The sequence below is a fragment of the Archocentrus centrarchus genome, chromosome 6, assembly GCF_007364275.1.
Source record: "Archocentrus centrarchus isolate MPI-CPG fArcCen1 chromosome 6, fArcCen1, whole genome shotgun sequence".
NCBI classification, from domain to species: domain Eukaryota; kingdom Metazoa; phylum Chordata; class Actinopteri; order Cichliformes; family Cichlidae; genus Archocentrus; species Archocentrus centrarchus.
In genome coordinates, this window is record NC_044351.1 from 13,065,644 (window position 1) to 13,086,742 (window position 21,099).

At 39.9% G+C, this 21,099-nt stretch overlaps 1 protein-coding gene across 1 annotated transcript; it reads right to left on the reverse strand.

Annotated features, from left to right (window-relative positions):
* Positions 1–1,041: 1,041 nt before the first annotated feature.
* slc6a13 (solute carrier family 6 member 13) lies at positions 1,042–20,223 on the reverse strand. Its single transcript, XM_030731282.1, has 15 exons — positions 20,091–20,223; positions 15,855–16,067; positions 15,312–15,446; positions 14,474–14,614; positions 13,529–13,610; positions 13,212–13,344; positions 12,698–12,832; positions 7,720–7,823; positions 7,355–7,479; positions 5,266–5,378; positions 4,886–5,023; positions 4,249–4,351; positions 3,830–3,930; positions 3,466–3,636; positions 1,042–3,346 (listed from the first exon to the last, which is right to left on the reverse strand). Exons 1-15 carry the CDS (start codon positions 20,095–20,097, stop codon positions 3,185–3,187), a joined length of 1,863 nt encoding a protein of 620 aa, XP_030587142.1. The 5' UTR covers positions 20,098–20,223; the 3' UTR covers positions 1,042–3,184.
* Positions 20,224–21,099: the final 876 nt, after the last annotated feature.

Consider the following 21,099-nt stretch of genomic DNA (forward strand, 5'->3'; position numbering starts at 1 on the left):
ATGGAAACATGCAGGCAGGCAGGCAGGAGTCTCTGGGGACTGTGATGTTCAAAGATGGTATTGTGATCTGTAGTGAGAGCAGGGAACAGAGAGTTGGAGAGGTGGAGGTATGCACTGGAGAGAAGAGGAATAAAAGTCAGTAGAAGCAAGACAAAAATCCATGTGTGAGAATGAGAGGGAGACAGGTGGAAAGGCGAACATATGCAAAGTGTAGAGGTAATATTAAAGGGGGATGAGTTTAAATACCTTTCAAAGTAATGGACAAGAGAGGTTAAAAGGAGAGTCCAGGAAGCATGGAGTGGGTGGAGACAAGTGCCAGGGGTGATTTGTGACAGAAGGATAGCAGCAAGAGTGAAAGGGAATATTTATAAGATGGTAGTGAGACCTGCTGTCTTGTCTGGTTTGGAGACGGTGACTCTAACAAAAAGACAAGAGGCAGACTTGGAGGTGGCAGAGTTGAAGAGGCTCAGATTTTCATTGGGAGTGATCAGGACGGACAAGATTAGTACATCAGACGAGTAGCTCAGGTTGAGGAGTTTGGAGACAAAGTTAGAGAGGGAAGGTTGACATGGTTTGAACATGTGCAGAGGAGGCATAGTGGACATATTGGACAAAGGATCTTGAAGATGGAGCTTTGAAAAAGAAGACGATCACAGAAAAGAGTCATGGATGTAGTGAAGGAGGACATGCCGAGGGTTGGTGTGGCAGAAGAGGATGCTGGGGACAGAGTGAGAAGGAGGCAGATGATTCACTGTCGTCAGAGCAAAAAGAAGATTCATAGATGTACTGCAGATTTGTACTACACATTAAGTACTGCAATGCATTGCAGCACTAACTTGGCGACTTCCCGTGTCATTCAAATGCTTTACTTTGAGAGCACAGCTTATAAAGTGATTACACTTTAAATGTTTAAGATTTGACTACACTGTAGCTGTTCCAGTTAGGCCGCGTGATTTAAATGGAAAATTCTGCATAGTTATATATGTAAGTTGGTTACATAAAGGTTCATGACAGGAAATGAGGCATCACATACAAAATTACTAAAATGTAAAACATTTATTTGTAATTAAGACCAACACAATCTTATTGAAGATGTCCCACAAAATATACACATGTAGTAGAAATATATGTTCCAAATGAAAGTATTTTTATTCATTCATAAAAAAAAAAAAAAAAAAGTGTTTTAGTATATAAAATTTTATAATCGGTCATCACATATTAATTTCAACATATAAAGAAATGCAGGCTGAAGTTCATTGTGATACAGCAGAAAGAGATAATGAGCGAGGTGTTCTCTTTTTTTTTGTCCACTGGCACTCACTTCTGATATAATCTGAGTGGCACAGCTGTCCCTTTGCTTCAGGCAGATTACATTTTAATTTCATGCATTCCCAGAATTAACAATAAGGCAAACCAAACCACACTAAATTAAAACAATGTCAATAATCTGAACATTTAACATATAAAAGATGAATGCAAATCAGCAAAGCCCAGTAAGACAGATCATAATCATACAGTGAATCCTTTAAAACAGTACAAACAGAATTAAGATAAAATAAAACATCATTAATAAACAATCATTACATCTTAAGTAAGTTGATTTGTGGAAATTTTAGATAAATGGAAATATAAAATCCAATCTTTGTGTTCTGAAGCACTGGTTATTAATATGCCTTTTACAGTATGTTTATTATTGTTATTATTTATTATTATTATTATTTTTTTTAACCCATCCCATGAGAACAACTCTCTACTGCATGGTAAAAACAAAGCTGTCAGTATAATAGGACTGGATAAACAATATGGTTCTACTCTGTATACATTAAGCAAATTCAATTAAACCCAAATGTATTGGGGACTCGTGTGACACCTCCTGCACTCAGTCTGCAGCAGTCAGCTGTTAGAATTAATAAAGTAACCAGAGTGAAGATTTACTGAACATTAGAGATTTCCACAACAGAAGAAAATGCTTCCTTAGAAAGCAGACAGTCAAATGTAAATTCTTTGCCACTGTGTAACAACAGTGTTTACATTTTCACGTTACTCTGCCACAGGCAAATGAGATGTCATCCAGCTCTCTAATAAAGGAAGTAAATCTTTTATGTAACATTGCTGTTGCCATCATGCTTAACAGTACTGTGCAAAAGTTATGAGCCACCCTTTATTTTATTTTATATTTTGCTTCCAAAAACCTGTTGAACCATTTAATACTGAACTATTGAGCTTTAAAAAAAAAAAACAACATCTAACTGAAGGGAAGAACCAGTCCTATATCTACACATAAGAACTTAGCAAAAAATCATTTTAAGTCATACCTTTAGGCACTTTGTTACCTGCAACCAGTCACAAAAACACAAAATTATATAATTTTGTGTTTTTGTGACAGGTTACGAAAAATGCCAAAGATAAGACAGTTTGACAGGCATAAAATAGTAATTTAGAGCTATTAAAAAAACTTGTTGTTCAGTTTGTCCTTACTCAAAAGAAAAAAAAAATTGAGGAAACTGGAGAAATGGAGGGCAAAAGAAGGAGTGGCAGGCCTAAAAAACAGCAGATGATTGGTATCAGAAACACCTGACACAGGACCTGAGAGCTGCATCAGGCCCTTCAGTTGATCCATCTGCTATCTGGCTAAAGCAGAAATGGTCTCAGTGGAATGGTGGCTGTCAAGAAACCATTCTTAAGGAAGGGAAACGGGGGAAAAAGGCTGAGATATGCCAAATTACACAAAAACTGGACTGTGGCAACAGGTCTCAGGTCACAGTGGCAACAGGTTTTAGGACCTCAACATTATTGAAGCAGTGTGGGATCATCTTGGCAGAAAACAAAACAAAGGTAGCATCCAAAGAAGAGCTTTGAATGTCCTTAAAAAAGCCTGGAAAACTATTCCTGAAGATTGCCTTTTCCCCCTTATATACTGTATTTCAATGTATGTAGACTGTACCAATTTCAAATTTTGCTAGCAAAATATGAAGAAATTAGGGTGCACAGTACTGTATACTGAAGGCGCCATGCAAGGAAGAAAGCTCCAGCTGTCAACAGCAGGTGAGCAGACTGTTAAAGTCTACATATGTGCGTGTTTCACCAGCTTATCTTGTGAGGTATTGCAAAGAGAACCGCGATGGTGAGGGTCAGTGAGCAACATCTGACCCCTAAATGGACTTTGACTCCAACCTTCAAGCTTTTAGCAATGAGACTCCTTTTCAACAGGGAAGTAGCCGTCTCGAGTGGGAGGTGCTTTCTGATGGTGGCTGACACCATCTGCTGCAAAGATGGCCTGCAGCCTCTCCTGCTCCTGCTTTGTCTTTGGTAAATCAGTGGAAGGAGTGGTTAAAAGAGCAAGGCGCTGTGAATGGAAAATTAATAAGATAAAAAAAAAAACATGTCAGTGATATAATGTCTGAGAAATGGATTGTTACTTTAATTTCTAACAAATCTATTTTCACTTAATAGTTTTAGACTTACTTCCCTCAGTGTTCCTGGGGTATTGTACAGTTTTAATGCCATACAAAGGGGTATGCAAAGCATGGAGGACAGAGCCAGGATCCAGCCAATCCCATCCGCCCACCATGGGTACACATATTCATTGTTGTACTTCAAAGGTGAGTACTTGATCAAGGCGAAGGCAAAGGTTCCCTGTACAAAGGTACGTTAACAGTGATACATGACATATTTAATTCACAACTAAATACTCTGACTCAATAATTATGGTATTATTTTAAGATATATATAAATTTTTTGACTTGTATTTTAAATTGTGGCCAGCAGAGGCTACTCTTCTTTCAGTAGAGGACTGTAAAAGCATGTGTATGGATAAGGGAAAACTCACAAAGCATGTTGCTGGAGTGAAGAAAAGCCAGCAGTATTTGATGATGGGGCTGGGGCGATAGCCAATCATATCCTCAATGTTATCATAGAAACGATTAACACCTGTGGTCAGAGAGAAGAAACAATGCATCATGTCAAGATTCACCCTCACCAGCAGAGATCTGAAGAAAAACATCAGATTAAAATTCTAAATTAGTGAAACAAGTTGCTGCTTAGCACCTAAATTATGTTTAATTATTTTCAACTAGTAAAAATAGTTTATTTTATTCATTTGAACTTCAAAATAAACAGTCACATTTAACTGGCACTCTCCTCTCAACCCGTCGATCTATACTTTTAATTTTATGGACTGTGCAAATCATGAGCAAATTAACACTGAGCCTTTTGTATAGCTCTGATAGCCTTAAATAACAAACTCACCATAAACCCAACCAATGCAAACTGTTTGAAAAATGGCCACGAAGAGCAGGCACATCCCACTGGCTGCATAGTAGTCAAAGAGCTGGAAGATGTACATGCCTCCCTGTGGGTACAGACAGACAGACAGACATGAGTTTGCAACCATATGGGTAAAACAAATGAAAGAGAACCTGCATGATGCAAAATATTGCTTTCGGGTCATTTAACAATTATGTACTTGTTACCAAAGTGAAAACAATTTACCACAAAAAAAAAAAAAAGCTGTTCATGGTTGGCTGTGTTTCAACGCAATTTGTGCCAAGTGACTGGATTTGAAGAAATTTTAATAGGCTGCTAAAGAGAAGCTACAGTAGGTGAATTCAAGAAAAAAAAAATCACTTTAAATGCGTTTGGCAGACTGCTTGGCAAAGACCTGAGAAAACAAAACAAAAGAAAACAAAAAAGTCTAGAAGGTCCTTCACTTAAATTCACAAGGCCCGTAAGCTAGTTTTGCTGTTTAAATTTTTAATGTCAGGAACTGATAATATTTATGCTCATTATCACTTAGAAATGAAAGTTTTCAAATAGGCTTTCCAAAATGCTTATTGTGTGATCCTATTTTGTGCTAACATTTTAAAATGAGATCACATAAACTAACCTCTGTCAGCATGATGAGCCCAAGGAAAAAGGATACTATTGCTACTGCCAGGATGAAGAGTTCCCTGCGGTTTTTACGGCGGAAGACGGAGGGATACATGTCCACAACGGCTGTGACCAGGCTCTCCACACATACAAACTAATCAGAAAAAAAGTAAAAATTATGAGATGTGCTTACTTCTGTTTGTGTATGTATGTGAGCAGATCAGCTGTTAATAACAACGTACTCAACAACTGAAGAAAAAGAAAAGAAAAAGAAAAAATACTAAATCTCAGTATTTATATGGAAGATACTAGAAGGGATTATGCTATGACTATTATTAGAATCTTCTTTTAGTGTGTGTTCTTGTCTGGGTGGACAGTGCTAGATGCTGGGCTCACCTGGCTGTCCAGTCCTAGAAATACTATCATAATGAAGAAGAAGCAGGCCCACAGAGGGGAAAAAGGCATCATGGTCACAGCTCGAGGATAGGCAATGAAGGCTAAACCTGGACCTGTTGTACACAGAAATCCCACTGAAGTTAGAATTTTTGGTTGTCTTTTCAATCCAGTAAATACTTTGAAAATATACTGAAATGTTCACTTAAACTGGGATTTAGGAAAAAGTATTCTACCATACATATGCACCCCCCCCCAAAAAAAAAAAAAAAAATTCTGCAGTTCTAATGCATGAACTGCATCTTTAAGTTTACTCAAGAAAAGCAGTATTTAAAAAAAAAAAACTCCCTCTCACTGCCTGGGGGGTGGTATGTATGTATTCCTTCTCAAGCTTGGGTCCTCTACCAGAGGCCTGGGAGCTTGAGGGTCCTGTGCAGTATCTTAGCTGTTCATCACTCATTCACACCACTAGGATCTACAGCAATGACATTGGAATATCATTCAGACTGGAGAAGTGTCGTCGGATGGTAACAAAGAGAGGGAAGGTAGTCAGAACTGAGGGGATGGCACTACCAGAAGGCAACGTTGCAGACATTGAGGACAGCTACAAGTACCTTGGAATCCCACAGGCAAATGGGAACCATGAAGAAGCCACCTGGAAAGCTGCAACCACCAAGTACCTCCGGAGAGTAAGGCAAGAACTGAGGATTCATCTAAATGGGAAGAACAAGATCCGGACTATGCCCTGCCGGTTGTCAGATACCCTACTGGGAAAATAAGATGGCCAAAGGAGGAGATGGAAGCCACTGACATCTAGGCAAGAAAGATCCTTACCATGCATGGAGGGTTTCACCCCAAATCCAGCACCCTGAGAGTACGCTAGGTGGAAGGAAGGAGGCCAAGGACTAGTGAGTGCCAGAACCACTATCCAGGATGAAAGAACAAAGATCCATGAGTACATCATGAAGATGGCCTCAAAGGATTATGTGTTTAGTGAGCACCTCAGGCAGCAGAAACCCGAAAAAAAATAGGAACCCTCATGGATGGACAGGCCTCTGCATGGCATGTACCACCAGCAGACTGAAGAAGTGGCTGATAAAGGAGGAGAGTTGAATGTAGCTGGCAGTCTCACCCCACAATGTTTTCAATAAATTTGATATTCTAACATTAAACAATACAGGACAAAATTGATCTATGTAATGTGGGTCTAGGCAAAGCATTAAAGTCATTAAGTTATTTCATAAAGTTTATTTGTAGTTCTAAACATATTTATGGTGTTTTTTCTGCACTTTTTGTCTCTCCAAAGATGTTTTTCCTCTCTCCTGCAGCCTCGATTGCAACTACAGTACATCCAAATGAACAATTATGCAAATTAGGCAATGACGTCATATTTTCAGCAGCGGAAAATTTCCCGTATTTTTAAATACAAAACTTGACAGGTATTCCTTGAGACAATCCAACACATAACAGCAGGTGTAAGATACTAGCAGGCAGGGCATACATGTAACGCCATAACCAAGTGGCGGGCAGGAACATCTGTGCCGAGTATGGCCTGGAAGTCCTGAGGTCAAAATGGGATATCACCCCAAGGGTGGTCAAGAATAACAGAGCTAAGATCCTGTAGGACTTCCAGATACAGACAAACTGGTCACATTTAAGTGACACTGGCTAACCAACCAGACATAGTAGTGGTGGATAAGCAAAGGAAGAAGGCCGTAGTGATAGACGTTGTAATACCATGTGATGGCAACATCAGGAAGAAGGAACACGAGAAGCTCGATAAATACCAAGGGCTGAGAGAAGAGCAAGAGAGGATGTGGAAGGAGAAGGCAACAGTGGTCCTCGTGGTAATCAGGACACTCAGGGCAGCCCCAAACTGGGAGAATGGCTCCAGCAGATTCCAGGAACAACATCCGAGAATCCAAGATCTCCGTCCAGAAGAACAGCTAAGATACTGAGCAGGACCCACAAGATCCCCACAAGCTTGGAGGACAAAAGACCACCCACAAAGCGAATCCGGCTATATCTATCTGTCTATCTATGTGTGTGTGTGTGTGTGTGTTTTTTCATAAACAATATGAGAGCTACAAACCAGACTCAGCCACTTCTGAGATGGGCACATTTTGCTCATAGGACATGAATCCCAGGATGGAAAAGATGGCAAAGCCTGCAACAAAACTGGTACCACTGTTAAGGAAACAAAGGGCCACACAATCCCTGCAAACAAAACAAAAAGAATACAATCATTAAGGACAGGTATAGATATGGGCTGAAAACATTACCTGTTACAGATACCAAATTCACTTCATGTATAAAATAAAATGCTCACAATTAGAGGTGAAAAGCTCAAACTGAAAAGCAGTAGGTTAAAATAAGTTCTTTTGGGGATGGGGGGTGGGGGAATGGAGGTGATTGTGATGCAAAAAAAAAAAAAGAAAAAAAATTGATCATCCTTACCTGTAGCAGTTGTTGTTATATTTGTTATAGCTTCCTAGGGCAGTGAGGCAGCCAAGACAGATGGCATATGAGAAAAAGATCTGAGTTCCAGCATCCATCCATACCTTTGAACAGAAATTAATCAAGATTAGGAAAGAAATACAAAAAAAAAAACAATTTTTATGTTCTACTTTCTCTTCTCCCCAGCCTTCCCTATCTACCCCTGCTTTTTGCTGCTTCGCTGCTTAGAGCATCTCTTCACACATCCCTGAACTGGAAATGAAATTATGGATCTGGTCAGTCTCTCAACACTATTGATGGCCAAATTCTCATCACAAGGAGATTGGGAGAAGGGAAACCCTCTTTCCTCTGGTCCGACTACACACCCAGCTGGCTATGTTATGGATTCCCGTAGGGATGGAAGATAACGTTCCTGGCTGCACTGTGTGGAAGTGGCATATATATTAATACCAGGATTTTTCCCAAATTGGACCTGGGGATACCTGGTTTCTGGGCAGCTGTTCAGGCCCTAGTAAGGCTGCCTATGAGGGATGCAGAAACAGTACGAACTCTATCAGACTCAGCAGAGCTGAATCGAAATGGATTACATCTGGAGGAGTGTTGGGGTCTCTGTTCTGCATGGCGGAGTAGAACCAAATTCAGATTATTGGACTTCTAAGAGGTAACCAGAAAACTGTAAGGTCTGTCAGCAAAAAGTTATGATGGCCTGAACCAAAACAATTGCAGTATTTGGAATTTGGCTCCCAGACGACCTTGGATGGCTGTCTATCTAAATCGCCTCTTGGAGATGTTATTAGACAGATGCTCTTCACCCCCGCCCCGTGTTGTGACCTGTATGAACTGGTATCCTGGCAACCAAGGCTGACTATACCATCTTATCATGAACATTATCATGAACTGCTGGTCTGGAAGCTGTGCGGCCATCACAGTATCCTGCTCGTCTCCGCTGGCAGCCTCTCCCCTACCCACCCTAGTGCTCTCCAGGCTTTAAATGTGCTACTGCTTTGCTGAGGTGTTTTTTTGTTCATAATGAACACAGTACAAGATGATTTTTTTTCTAACCTACCTATCCCAGTGTATCTCTTTCTGTTTTCCTGCTAAAGGTAGCGCCAGCAAAACGGCTGCATGACCTCAGACACCTGTCCCCCCTGTTTGTTTCTGTTGTTTGTATTTCTCTTGGATGGGTGTTCTGGAACGCAAATTTCGTTATATGTTTACATATAATGACAATAAAGTCTTCTTGAATCTTGAATCTTTAAGCTTAAACTCAGTCACAAAAACAATTCTTTAGCTTCCTAAAGAACTGTGAGACATCTAAGTGTGACAAATATGCAAAAAACTAAGATATTGAAAAGGAGGCCAGTACTTTTTCCTGGCACTGTATTTACAGATACAACCACTTAAAATGGGCAGCTGGTCCTTGACAGGACCATGGCTGATCCCCCCCCCCCCCCCTCTCTTAAAGCTTTGGCCCTGTGCTTCCAACTATGGGGAATCCTCCCGTTCCGCTGGCACGCTGGCTTTCCAAATAAATTGTCAACCGCAACAATCACAGTCATGTATGCTTACTTTTGGCATTACTCAATGCACTAAATTGTGTGTCACTAATCTTAATATATCACCTTTGTGTGATTTATTTTAAAACTCTACTCCAAAAATGTTATGCTGTGAAAGGGACACTCCAAATCCAACAAAGGATACATGTACTGCAAAAAAGTGCCCAACCTAATACTGCAGTAGTTATGTATGTTTTTATTTAATTATTAGTGCAAAAATGTTTATGCTGACAGGTAGGAGAGAATTAACACAGCATTAGCATTCAAGCTGGTCTTCGCCCTTAATGAGCAAAGATGCAAACAGCTCTCCCAGACCACGATTTTTTTAACCTCCCATCACAAACAGAGAGAATAACAGACAGAAAACATTTTGAGACTGCTAGCATCAAAATAACCCTTTAAAATAACTTGTTTTGTGTTTTCCTTAGCTGTAGGATGACATTAAAATGAATGAAACAAAAACTGAATATCAAGTTGGTAAACATTCAATTTATGGAAATCACGCAGTTGTCCAGATGCCATTTTATTGGTACTCGTCTAATGTTGCGTTTTGTGGAAGAAGACATAATCCCTGCCCCCACAATCAGCCCAATTAGTTGATCAGTCACACACCCCCCTCACTGCCATCAAGTTAACACTGGTCTAATACCCTTTAATTTGCATCTTTTATTCATTATACAGAACTGTGCAAAAATTTTGAGCTACGACTAATTTCTTTATATTTTACAGGAAATACCTGCAGCCATTTACTGAAACAAGCTTGAACATCAATATTTGGTGTGACCACCTTTATTCTTCAACACAGCGTGAACGCTCTCAGGCAGCTTTCTGTAATTTCTTCATGCTTCTTGAAGGACATTCAAAGCTCTTCTATGGATGTTGGCTGCCTTTTGTTCTGCTCTGTCAAGATGATCCCATAACTGCTTCAGTGATGTTGAGTTGGGTGACGGGTGGCTTGAGACTTTTGCATAATATTAAAGTTTAGAGAAATTTATGTGATAAATCTAATTAAGTTGCAGCCTGACAGAAAAAAAAAATGCAGGTCTGAACAAGTAAAATCCCAGCAAACAACAAATGAAAAATGAAGTTTACCAGGATTAGAATAACCTGCACATCTGCTTTGGGGTCTGTAGTATGAGGAAGTTTGTGAGCAAAAATATTTATTACTTTATTTAATTTTCTTTTCAGTTGCGTCTTTTTATTAGATTAGATTGAAATTGATGAATGAAGAAATGTTTGCTGGGAATAGTTTAGGTGATTTGCAATGCAAAATGCAAAACTGTAAAGTTTCATCCATCTATTTTACATTTTCAAAACTTAACTTCAGTTATCACAGACATCTGGTGATTCTTTTTGAAAGGTATTCTCTATGAGAGCTCAGCTGGCTGTCAGCCAGTTCCCAACCTGCTGGGAGTCTCCCCTCCTTCCCCTGAGTAGTATCTACTTCTCACTATAAACACGCCCCTTTAACTCGTTCACTGAGTCACCAAGAGACAATAAATTTCAAAGAGTTTTGATAGCTAGATGTATAAACAATGCTTCTCAAAGGTTCTACACAGTTTGATGCTTGGAAACAGATTTCAAACCCACGCCAACAAGCAAGAACTACCATTACATTATTTGTTAAGTTGTCTCTTACTAGTTATTGTAATAAAAAATAAATTTTACCCTCTGATCCAATTTATGGGAGTAGCGGGTACTGGACAAAAGGCCAGATACATCCCCGCCACACCCAAAAATGCCAGTAGTGAACCTGACATTCAAAACCTTCCACATGCCCTTCAATTTAAAAAAAAAAAAAAAAAAAAAAAAGTCTACATCCGGTGTGTCTGCGTTTCAGCCTTTCGTTTACACAATGGCGTTTACACGACATGTGAAACGATGGAAACGATGAAAACGATGTAGTTCCCATGCCAGGCCACAAGTTGGCGTTGGTTTTCTCTTTGCAAAGTTTGTTTATGCAAGACGCGCATGCGTGGAGTGACACAGTAGGTAGTACAGCAAATTGTTCATTACTTACAAAACAGCCAATGTAAGAGGTTTTGTGTGGACTGACGATGAGGTTGGATCGCTGGTGCACACAACGCTGAATTACAAAACGGTAAAAACACAAGAAAAGCACAAGAAGCACTCGTGAATCCGCGAGTACTGTTTATCAATTTGCGCATGCACGAAAAACTGTGGCCGTCGCAACCATAGTACGCATGTGCGAGTCGAGCGTTTTCAAATCACCCCGGTTTACACGAGAACGCAAGCCGGTGCGTTTCTGAAACGCTCCACTCTGGACCCCGTTTCTGAAACACATCGTTTTCACTCTGTTGTCGTGTAAACAGAAGGGCGAAACGCATCAAAACGACACCGTTGTCGTGTAAACGCAAGGCCGAAACGCATCAGAACGACGCCATTTCAAAATGAAAACGGTCTCGTGTAAACGGCACCTGTGTCTGAAACCCCCAAAACCTCTCACCCCACCACCCTGACATTAGCAAAGCCATTTAAACATCTAAGGCATAAAATAGAGCATTCTTTGAACACTCACTCACACCTCAAAATTTTAATGAGATTTCTCATTCTTCTTATGCTCCCACTGCACTGGGGCGTGTTTTAGCCAGGACTGAAGATCTGATTGACAGAATGTCCAACTAACTGCTCAAACTCCGGACGCAACATTACACACAAGGGTACGTATATTTCCAAAGCTCTCTTACACCCTGGCTTGTCTGGGCCTGCACACAAGTGGCCTGTGTTCATCCCTGCAGGATAATGAAGGGGGGGAAGGGTGCAGTGGAATTTTATCCAAAAGCAAGTAAAGAGGAAATGTGTAAGAGTCCTTGTTACCACCCCAGTTCCCAATCCACTCTCATCTGATTGTTAAAACTGCTTAAAGAAAGTTAGTGACAGGGTTCAATTCCTCACCATAAACCTGCAATAACTGACTGTTTCTGTCTTTACAATCTAAAGTGCCTTGAGGCGACTGTTGTGAGTTGGTGCTATATAAATAAAATTGAACTGAATTCTTATTTTGGCTTCAAGAGTGAGTGCTGGTATTTTATTGCTTTTCATAAGAGTAGGTGCAAAGCACCTACTCTTATGTAAAAAGATTTTTACTCTTATGTAAAAATCTTTATCTGAATCTCAAACCGCATCTCTGCCAGCGGAGCAGATCAGACAAGCTCATGGTGGCGATTTCTTATAAACAGCGGCAACTTTCTAAGAAAGTACATTTGTACAATATAACAACATTTTTAAGCATTTCACAATTATGAAATGTGTATGTTTGGGAAATTTTAGTGCTTAAAAACTACCAGTCTTATGCTGAACCATTAAGTATGTGATCAGGCCAGTTTATATCGAGTCACTTCACTTGATCTGGATTTCATTTGACTTTAGTATGTGAGCACAGGTGCACTTGTTTAACTCACCTGTGGGTCAGATAGTCGATCCATGTCAGGGTACAGGTAGAAGTGGATTCCAATGGAGGCGCCTGGCAGTGTGACTCCTCTGATCAGGAGAATCAGCAGCATTACATAAGGAAAAGTAGCTGTGAAGTAAACTACCTGCAAGGAAACATCACTTTCCCATGAGTTTAACATCTTTTATAACAATTCCTCCCATTCAAAACCTTTAATTTTTTATTAGTGTGTTTGTTTTTCATATTTTATTTCTAAAATATGACGTCTTTAATCTGCTACATGTCAAATATGGAAATGAGAAAGATTTGGATATCTCTGGTAGCATTTAGCACATCAGACTTTCAGTATTTGAGATCTGACATTGTGTAAATGCAAATCTTTGTCTTTTATTTATGACAAACACCAAAAGACTACTGGCATATAATTCTGTACATCAATACTGTAACGCAGATCCTGTTCTAATGGTGAATGGTTGTCTAATATGAGAGGGAATTTTATTTTTATTTTTTTTCATTTTTTTTACCTTGCCTGTGGATTTCACTCCCTTCCATACGCAGAAGTAACAGAGTATCCATGCAAAGGCAAGACAGAGAGCCAGATCCCAGTTCAGAGAACCAATGTGGTCAATACCTGAGGAAATTCTCAGCACTCTGCGCCTGGAGTAAACACATATGAACATGACAATGTATAATCTAGTGCTTAAAAAAAAAGAAGAAATCGTCATCATCAATTGAACAAGTTTTAACAGCTGATTTAATCTAAACCATGTGATGAATTTTTAGTAAATCTGTTGGTATGAAAGGCTATTTGAGGACATAGGCAAACAAAAAGGGCACTTACTCCCAGAACTCAATGACAGGAGAGGTGGTATTCTCATGGTGATTGATGGAGCTATTCCCCCTCTGAAATGGCATACAGGAATCTTGAATGAACGATAGACAAAAAGACATTCAATCCCGTGAAGAAATCCAAGCGTTCTCTGGAGTTTCCAAGTTACGCAGAGGCAAGACAAACAGTGCCTCCACTGAGACGGAGAGAAACACTAAGTTTTACTGAAGCATTCAGTCCCTTAAGTCAAAAATATAAAAAGAGAAAAGATTAAAGGAAGGTTTACAGCCATCTGTGTGCCTGAAAAATCTTATTCAGTCTTTCTCTGTACAACCCTTTGGAGATGTTGACCTAGCTACCCACAGTTAATGATTGCACCAAGAGTATGCACGGCACCATGCAAAGCTTTTAGGCACTTATATGTTAAAATTCTTTATCATAAGGATAACACCATAATCCAGCTTGACAGTGACTCCAAGTATTCAACCAATATGTGTAGGTCGAATGCTGATTGGTTGATAAGTGGACTGAAACAGGAGTTCACAGTGGAGTTCACCAGGGGAAGCGTACAGTCAGTGGCTGCTGAGGACACTTTTCATTGTTTTTAACACTTGGTTTCACTTCAGCTCTTTGTACCTTAACATGGCTCATCTCTGCGGCTGGCTGATGGACCAACACCAGCACAAGCAAGAGTAGTCCACAGACTGGGTGTACCACACATTTCTGGCACTGCCTCCTTCTGAAAATAGACAGCCTCTGCAGACGGAGAGTCTGCAGATGCCCACGGACTGCCAACGCACAACCACCACTGAACCATAATTTCCCCCATTACCTGCTATTCTTAATGGTACTCTTTTGTAAATAAACACTATGTTTTTTGTGCATGACTAAGCATTTTCTCAGGATTATTTGACAAGCAGAAGGAAAAAGTTGTCAGTGTAGTGTTTTATGTCTTACTTGTGTTCCAGGTGTTGTTGCAGGATGCCCAGGGCAGATCCCAGGTGAAGGAATTAAACAGAAAGAAGACAGCCCAGGCTAACACAATGATGTAGTAGATGTTCAGCAGAGCAACAATTACCTGACTGCCATAACCCAGTCCTGTAACATAGAACAGGCTTAAGGTAACAAGCAGTAAAATACCACTATAAGCAATCCTTGACTGAAATTTCCCTACAGTACTTTTCACCAATCCAACAGTCACCTGATAACTGACAACTGGGGGGGGGGGGGGGGGGGGGCAAATCTGATTTTATCACTTTTTTTGGCAACAGTCTGTAAACACTTAAATTCAGGTTAACTGTGGTGTGTCTCATTCATCCGAAGGTGTTTCAGACAATCAAGTTTTCCCTTCACTTGAGTGGGAAATTTCTGTTACGCTCTTGTTCCAACATGACTCTATCTGTGACTTGACTCTGCACAACCTGTAATCTGCACACGGTCTGCTTAGAAACGGGAGCTTAGCCAGCATTCATGCCTTTTCAACATTCACAATAAGTCAGGCATACCAAACTGACAAACACAAAAGTGCACACACCCACAAACACACTTTATGTCCATTGAGTTACACATGTGGATACAAAAATTTCCTCTGTACTCAGCTTCTCTCAGTGCTATTTTAACAACATGTTTAACTGCACTCACTATTTTTCCCTTACATCTTTTGTTGTGTATATGATGTAATTCACAAGCAGGTGTTTCAGAGAATCATGTATTTACATTTAACATGTAAATTAGACAAATTTGATACACAATAAAATATCCATTAAATCATCTCTTGGGAAAATTGGTAGATTACCTTCAAACAAAGGACAGATTTTCCTCCAACAGGTAATGCCTCCCTCACTGGTGTACTGACCCAAAGCTGTCTCCAGGAAGAAGACCGGGATCCCACAAGCAAACAGGAAGATGAGGTATGGTATAAAAAAGGCACCTGTAGAAGGACAGATTAAAGGAAAAGTTGACTGAGTTGCTTCCAGCATGTCCTCAAGCAATATTGTGTAGGTCTTGAATTTCACGCATACATAGTGCATAGTAAGGTTTCCAAAAGTTTTCTGGGTAAAACATCCTTTTGTGAAATTATTTTGCTGGAAGTTAAAAATTTCTTTCTGTCTCTCTCTTTGTGCATTTTTAAAAATTATTTCAAAACATGAGCCCTTATTAGTGAGGGCTCATGTATCAGACAGAAATGAACCTGCCACTTAAAAAAAAGACTCTTTTTAGAATACCTTGATGTGGTACGTGACTGAGTAAATGCTAAAAAAAACCCCTCAAGATAAGAAGGTAACAAAAAAAAAAACAAAAAAAAAAAAAAAAAAAAAACAGTATTAGCAGCACTCACCTCCTCCATTCTTATAACAAAGGTAAGGAAAACGCCAGACATTCCCAAGGCCAATAATTTCTCCTGCCACAGACAGAATAAACTCAACCTTGTTGCCCCATTGACCTCTCTCTGTCATCTTCTCCTCCTCTGTACTGGGGACAATGTCCAGTGGTCTGCTGTGCCCATTAGAAGGTTCCACCTTAGACGTGTTTTCCATATCGTTTGGGTGAGCTAAGAAGTTGAACAAAACACACAGTGTCAGGATTTGGTTTAAAGGCAGACCCACATGCAGATCAGAACACAGAGCGGAACAAAGGGTGAGCTTTACTGTAAAGCTGACAGCAATATCCATGAAAAAGGCAATAAAAGGGTGAATTATCTACTGCAGAGATACAAAAATTCCAAAAACTAACGAGGTACATAGATCACAGTGAAACTTCACAACCTCCTCTCATCTGAGGGTGAGAGTTTGGGTCTTCTTCCAGACTTTGGCAAAGCTGTGACGCATCCAAATAACTTGGACCTACATACTGTTGTTTAAACTGGTGATCTTGGAATCCTTCCCAACTTATCTAAATCTACAGTTCCCCTTTCTGAGATCTTCACTGAGTTCCTTGGATTGTCCCTTGTTGTAGTCAATCATGAAGTTAATAGGCCTTGGCCTTTCAAATTAAAAGATATTGTAGATAATCTTCAGCACCACTTATTATATCTGAGCCAGATCCATATATCCAAATCCAAAACAAATTCAAACTTGTGCACCCAGTTCCTGTTTTTTTTTTTTTTAAGTCATTAACGATGTATGCTGTATGATCATCCCACCCTGGAAAAAGAGCAGTTCAAAGAAATTATTAAAAGCCCACAATTACAATGGCATTCATGCCCACAATGCATGTATGTAAACTTCTCACCACAAGTATAGCCAAGTGCAACCTGATGTGCAACTGAAAACCTTGATGCAAATCGTCATACATTATTTGCTGCAATCACTTTCATATTAGTTCATTTTTCTGCTGCAATACATTTGCTTCTTTATTCTCTCTATTATGCTCTATTCAGCATGATGTGCAGAGAGTTTGCTTGTATTTTGGATGTGAATGTACCTACAACCTCAACAGGAGCAAAAAGCAATTTCAGGACCTTGGCTAGTTCTCAATGAACATTTATATGATGTGCTATGTATTATTGTTTTGTTTACATGAGCCAAAATGTATGCCATCCTTTTTATTTATTTATTTTTTGAATGAGGTCATTACTTGAGGTTATGTGACTACGTTAGAAGTTGGTCAGGCCCTCTGCCAGATCCTGTTTTGAGGCCAGCGCTACTGAAAGAATTTTTCTCTGTGGAGGAAACAAACAGCTCACTGACTGTGCTCACTCCTGTCAGGCTGCATTAACAGGCTTCTCACCAGCCCGTCCGTTACCCTTTTCTCCTCTCTCCGGGACACACTGTGGTCGCTACTGCAGTCCAAATTAAAACAGATTTGGTCATCAGTCTGCAGGAAATGCATTGACACTAATCCAGTTCAAAAAAAAAAAATGTACCAATTCCTTTTCCCTTCCTCTGTTTTTCCACACATTCACAAGTAGTGTGACCTGGTCTCACAGGACTAGTGTTGATGCATGTTTTCTATGTTTACTTCAGAAAAAAACATAGGTGATAGAAAGCCTATTTATCACAAAGTCTTGTGTGAAGCTGCCTTTAGGAATGCACTCCCGCTGACAAGGTGGAGCACAAAAGTGACTCTGTATGTGATGTGTACATAGGGATGGAGGTTAGACCCATTTTAGGAGCCAAAATCTCAGCAGTGGAGCCAAAATGTGGCTGAGGTTAAAAAAAGAAAAAAAAAAAAAATAGAGCTCTTGTTTTCAGAAGCTACTTGGTGGGAATGAAGGCTCGGTGCAACAAAAGTGGAGTAGCCCCTTTACTGTCAAGCGTATCCTCACTGACCTTGCACCCAGATCACAGTTTACCTCCCCTTTTCACAGCTTCTCTATGGGCCAAGTGCCTCACTTCAAAAGGCATGATTTTAACAGGCACTAAAAGATAGAATTTACAATAGTATTTCCTCACTGAAATTGTAATTTGTTCACACACATTTGGCCATCAGAGAAAAGGCACAGAAAATGTGCCAGAATTGGAGACAACCTCCTGAAGGCACAGAGCTTTTTCTTAGGAAACAGAGCCAACATGGCCTCTTTCTGAACTATAGTGGACTGACTGAGCCACTGAGTGACCGACAGACTGAGTTACTGAGTAACTGGGTGAGTGACTGAAGGTTTGCTGACTCTGTGGTCCTCAAAGGAATAGTTTGTTGATGTGATAAATATAGATGCAAATGGTTCACATATCTATATGCTAAATGTCAAGTATCTTGTTACCTAAGCTTTGCATAAAGCAGCCAGCCTGACTTATATATTATTTAATTCTTTAAGATATTTTTCTTCACTCTATTTATATCGTGCTATGGTGTAAGGGTAGTCGTCAGAGCATTTCACTGCTAGTTGTACCTTGTATGAATATGCATGTGACAAATAAACTTTGATTTGAGTTTCTGTGCCCATCCTACAAACAGTCATGTACTGCTCTGTTCTGATGTTCTTCCCAAGCTCCTAAAATGATCTCTATAAACAGGTATCTGCTCATGAATATGCAAAATCGTTAGAAATGTTGGAGTAGGCTTTGGAGGGATGCTCACACAGAACTGGAGATCTCAATCCGCCAGAAGCCCCCCAAATATTGGTCGTTTTCCCCAAGAAGCAACCTCCAGCATTAAACAATCAAGTCAACGATCAAGTGCCAACACCTGCAGTTCCTCTAATGGCCACAGGGGTCAGGCTCCAGAAGTTGGTTAATCGTCAAAGAGTGCCGTAAGGCGTCTTTGTCTCTTGAGTCACCATGAATGCCTGAATGAATTTTAGATGTATCATCTTATATCCCATGTGTACCAAAAGAGTTCAACTGATTCTGGAGACATACTGACGCTTGGGTGCCTCTGTTGGGCTTAGAAGTAGGTCAGGACTCTTTACATATTTTAAGATGTATCGTTAATAAATCAAACAAACAAACAACCTCTAAATCTCCCAAACATTGAAAAATACAGCAATGAATGAATGAAAAAACAAAAACAAAATAAATTAAAATATCAAATTAAATATTAACCTATAATCAGTATAAACTACCATCTTCTGAAAAGATGCCGAGCAAAAGCGTGCCTTAATAAATCTGTTATCAGATGGACTGCCAGAAAACTCAACAACTAGCTCGAAGTTATTTCACAATCCATGGTTAAGTAAATATTCACCCCCCTTAAAGCTCCTTTAGGTTTTCAGTAGCGCGCAGTGGCTCACTTTGGTTGACTGCTGCTGGGGTTGCAAACTCAGCATAGAGTGAATCGACATATTGAAGTTTTAGGTGAAATACAACAAGCGAACTCCAGTCTGACCTGCAGGATCCGATGATAATCTTCTCTCACAATATGTATTCGACTGCAACCAGTTAACGCTGGAGCTTCATTATTTGTAAATGTGGCGCACGTGTTTGGGAGAGGAGTATCGGTAATTATTTGGCTGTGAGATGCCAAAGCATTACCGAAAGCCCTTTAGGCTATTTTCCATCCCCAGACTTTTCCTCCATAGTAATGCTCTAATCTAAGCACCACGCTGTCTATCAATTGTGTATCTTTCATCTCTGTGTTAAATGATGACCGTTCGTCACTTCACTCCTACTAAATGATTTACACAATCTAAACTTACAAGTTGTAAGTTGTACTGCATGCATGTGACTGCTGGACCTTTTCCCCACTGTACGGATATCAGTGTTACACAGATGCGAGTTATCTCTGGAAGATTCACTTACAGCATGTTTTGTTAAATGCTGCACGAGATAAATGAATAAACTGTGAACAAAAAGTCATTTTTAACTTATTTTGCTTTGCTTCCCATGAAGCTAATTCATCTCTCTTCCTGTTATTTTGTAATGCTTAATGTGTGAATTTAACAAATGCGCAAGTTTTAATTTAGCAAAAATATCAACGCTTAAAACACACACAACGCTGGAAAAACATAGTTCATTAATAAGAATGGTATTCTATTCAAAAAGCTGCTGCAGATGAGAAGTGCATGAGAAGAGCTTTTGTGCCAACACGTTTGAAGCTGACCGCGAATATTTTCATCTAAGGAGCAATAACTTCACTTATTATTCATCTATGACTCCAGAACAATAAAATATGTTTAATAATAAAAGTTACTCACCTTTCATAATGTTGAAGTATGACAGCTTCCAGAAGAGAGCAGAGCATATGGAGCTGCGCTGGTTTCAGGTTTCACTCTTTAACATGGATGTTATATAGTGAAGGGGCGGAGAACTGAGAAATTGGAAACTTTGGTGCCGCTGAGTGATTTTCCCTCTGCTTTGCCCCATGCGCGGACGCACGCACACACACACACATTCTCTCTTTCTACCATCTATTTTCATTCAGACACCCCGCCACACAAGCGCACACACACTAACTCCCCACTGCACACTAGAGGTCTGTGCTGTCTCACCGTGGTGGGATAATTACGTAACCTTTTGACACACACATTCTCCCAGGGTCTGTTCTGAGAACGACTGTGGAGTAGCTGGTTAGACTGGGCGGACGTTTATTCTTGTTTGTTACTGAGGCTGGAGGACAACAATGCCTAATGCAAAAATTGTGTAACATTGATTGTTTTGCTCACGAGAGTCACTCTGCTGTTTCACTCTCTCGGATCTTTTCTGACTGGTGGTAATTAAAAGATCACGCCTGCTCCACAAAGTCCCGGCTCTAAAAACACCATTAATTCAGACCGTGGAAAAAAAGAGGCTTTATTCCCTCAATCCTCCCTCACAGAGCCAGAAGCCCATTCAGAATTTTCTTTTTTCCCACCACTGGGATCCAAATGGGTCTAGTTCAAGGCATTTGTTATGAGGTCACAATGCAAAGGATCTGTGTGTGGAGGTGGGGACAAATGGAGTTAAACTGTGCTTCTCCACATCAAGTTTTAGTTGAGTTGTAGTTAACTATAATAATCTTTCACACCCTCAATGGTCTGTCCAGTCTTCTTAGATTTAAAAAAAAAGTGTGCTGGTTTAAACTACACTGTAAACCCAGATTTTGATTCCACTTAAAAATATTGAGTTCATATTACTTAAAATTGCCCAGAATGTGAACATTACTTGTGAATGCTGAGTAGACTGTACTTTTTGAAGGTCTATCTTATTGTAATCATGTGTCATGGT

Excerpts from the sequence above, each read along its gene's own strand:
- slc6a13 (XM_030731282.1), bottom strand. Across the intron at positions 13,611-14,473 it reads CAACAACACCTGGAACACAA|ATTCCTGTATGCCATTTCAG; the intron begins GTAAGACATAAA and ends CGTTCATTCAAG. Across the intron at positions 3,637-3,829 it reads TCACTCCAGCAACATGCTTT|GGAACCTTTGCCTTCGCCTT; the intron begins GTGAGTTTTCCC and ends ACCTTTGTACAG.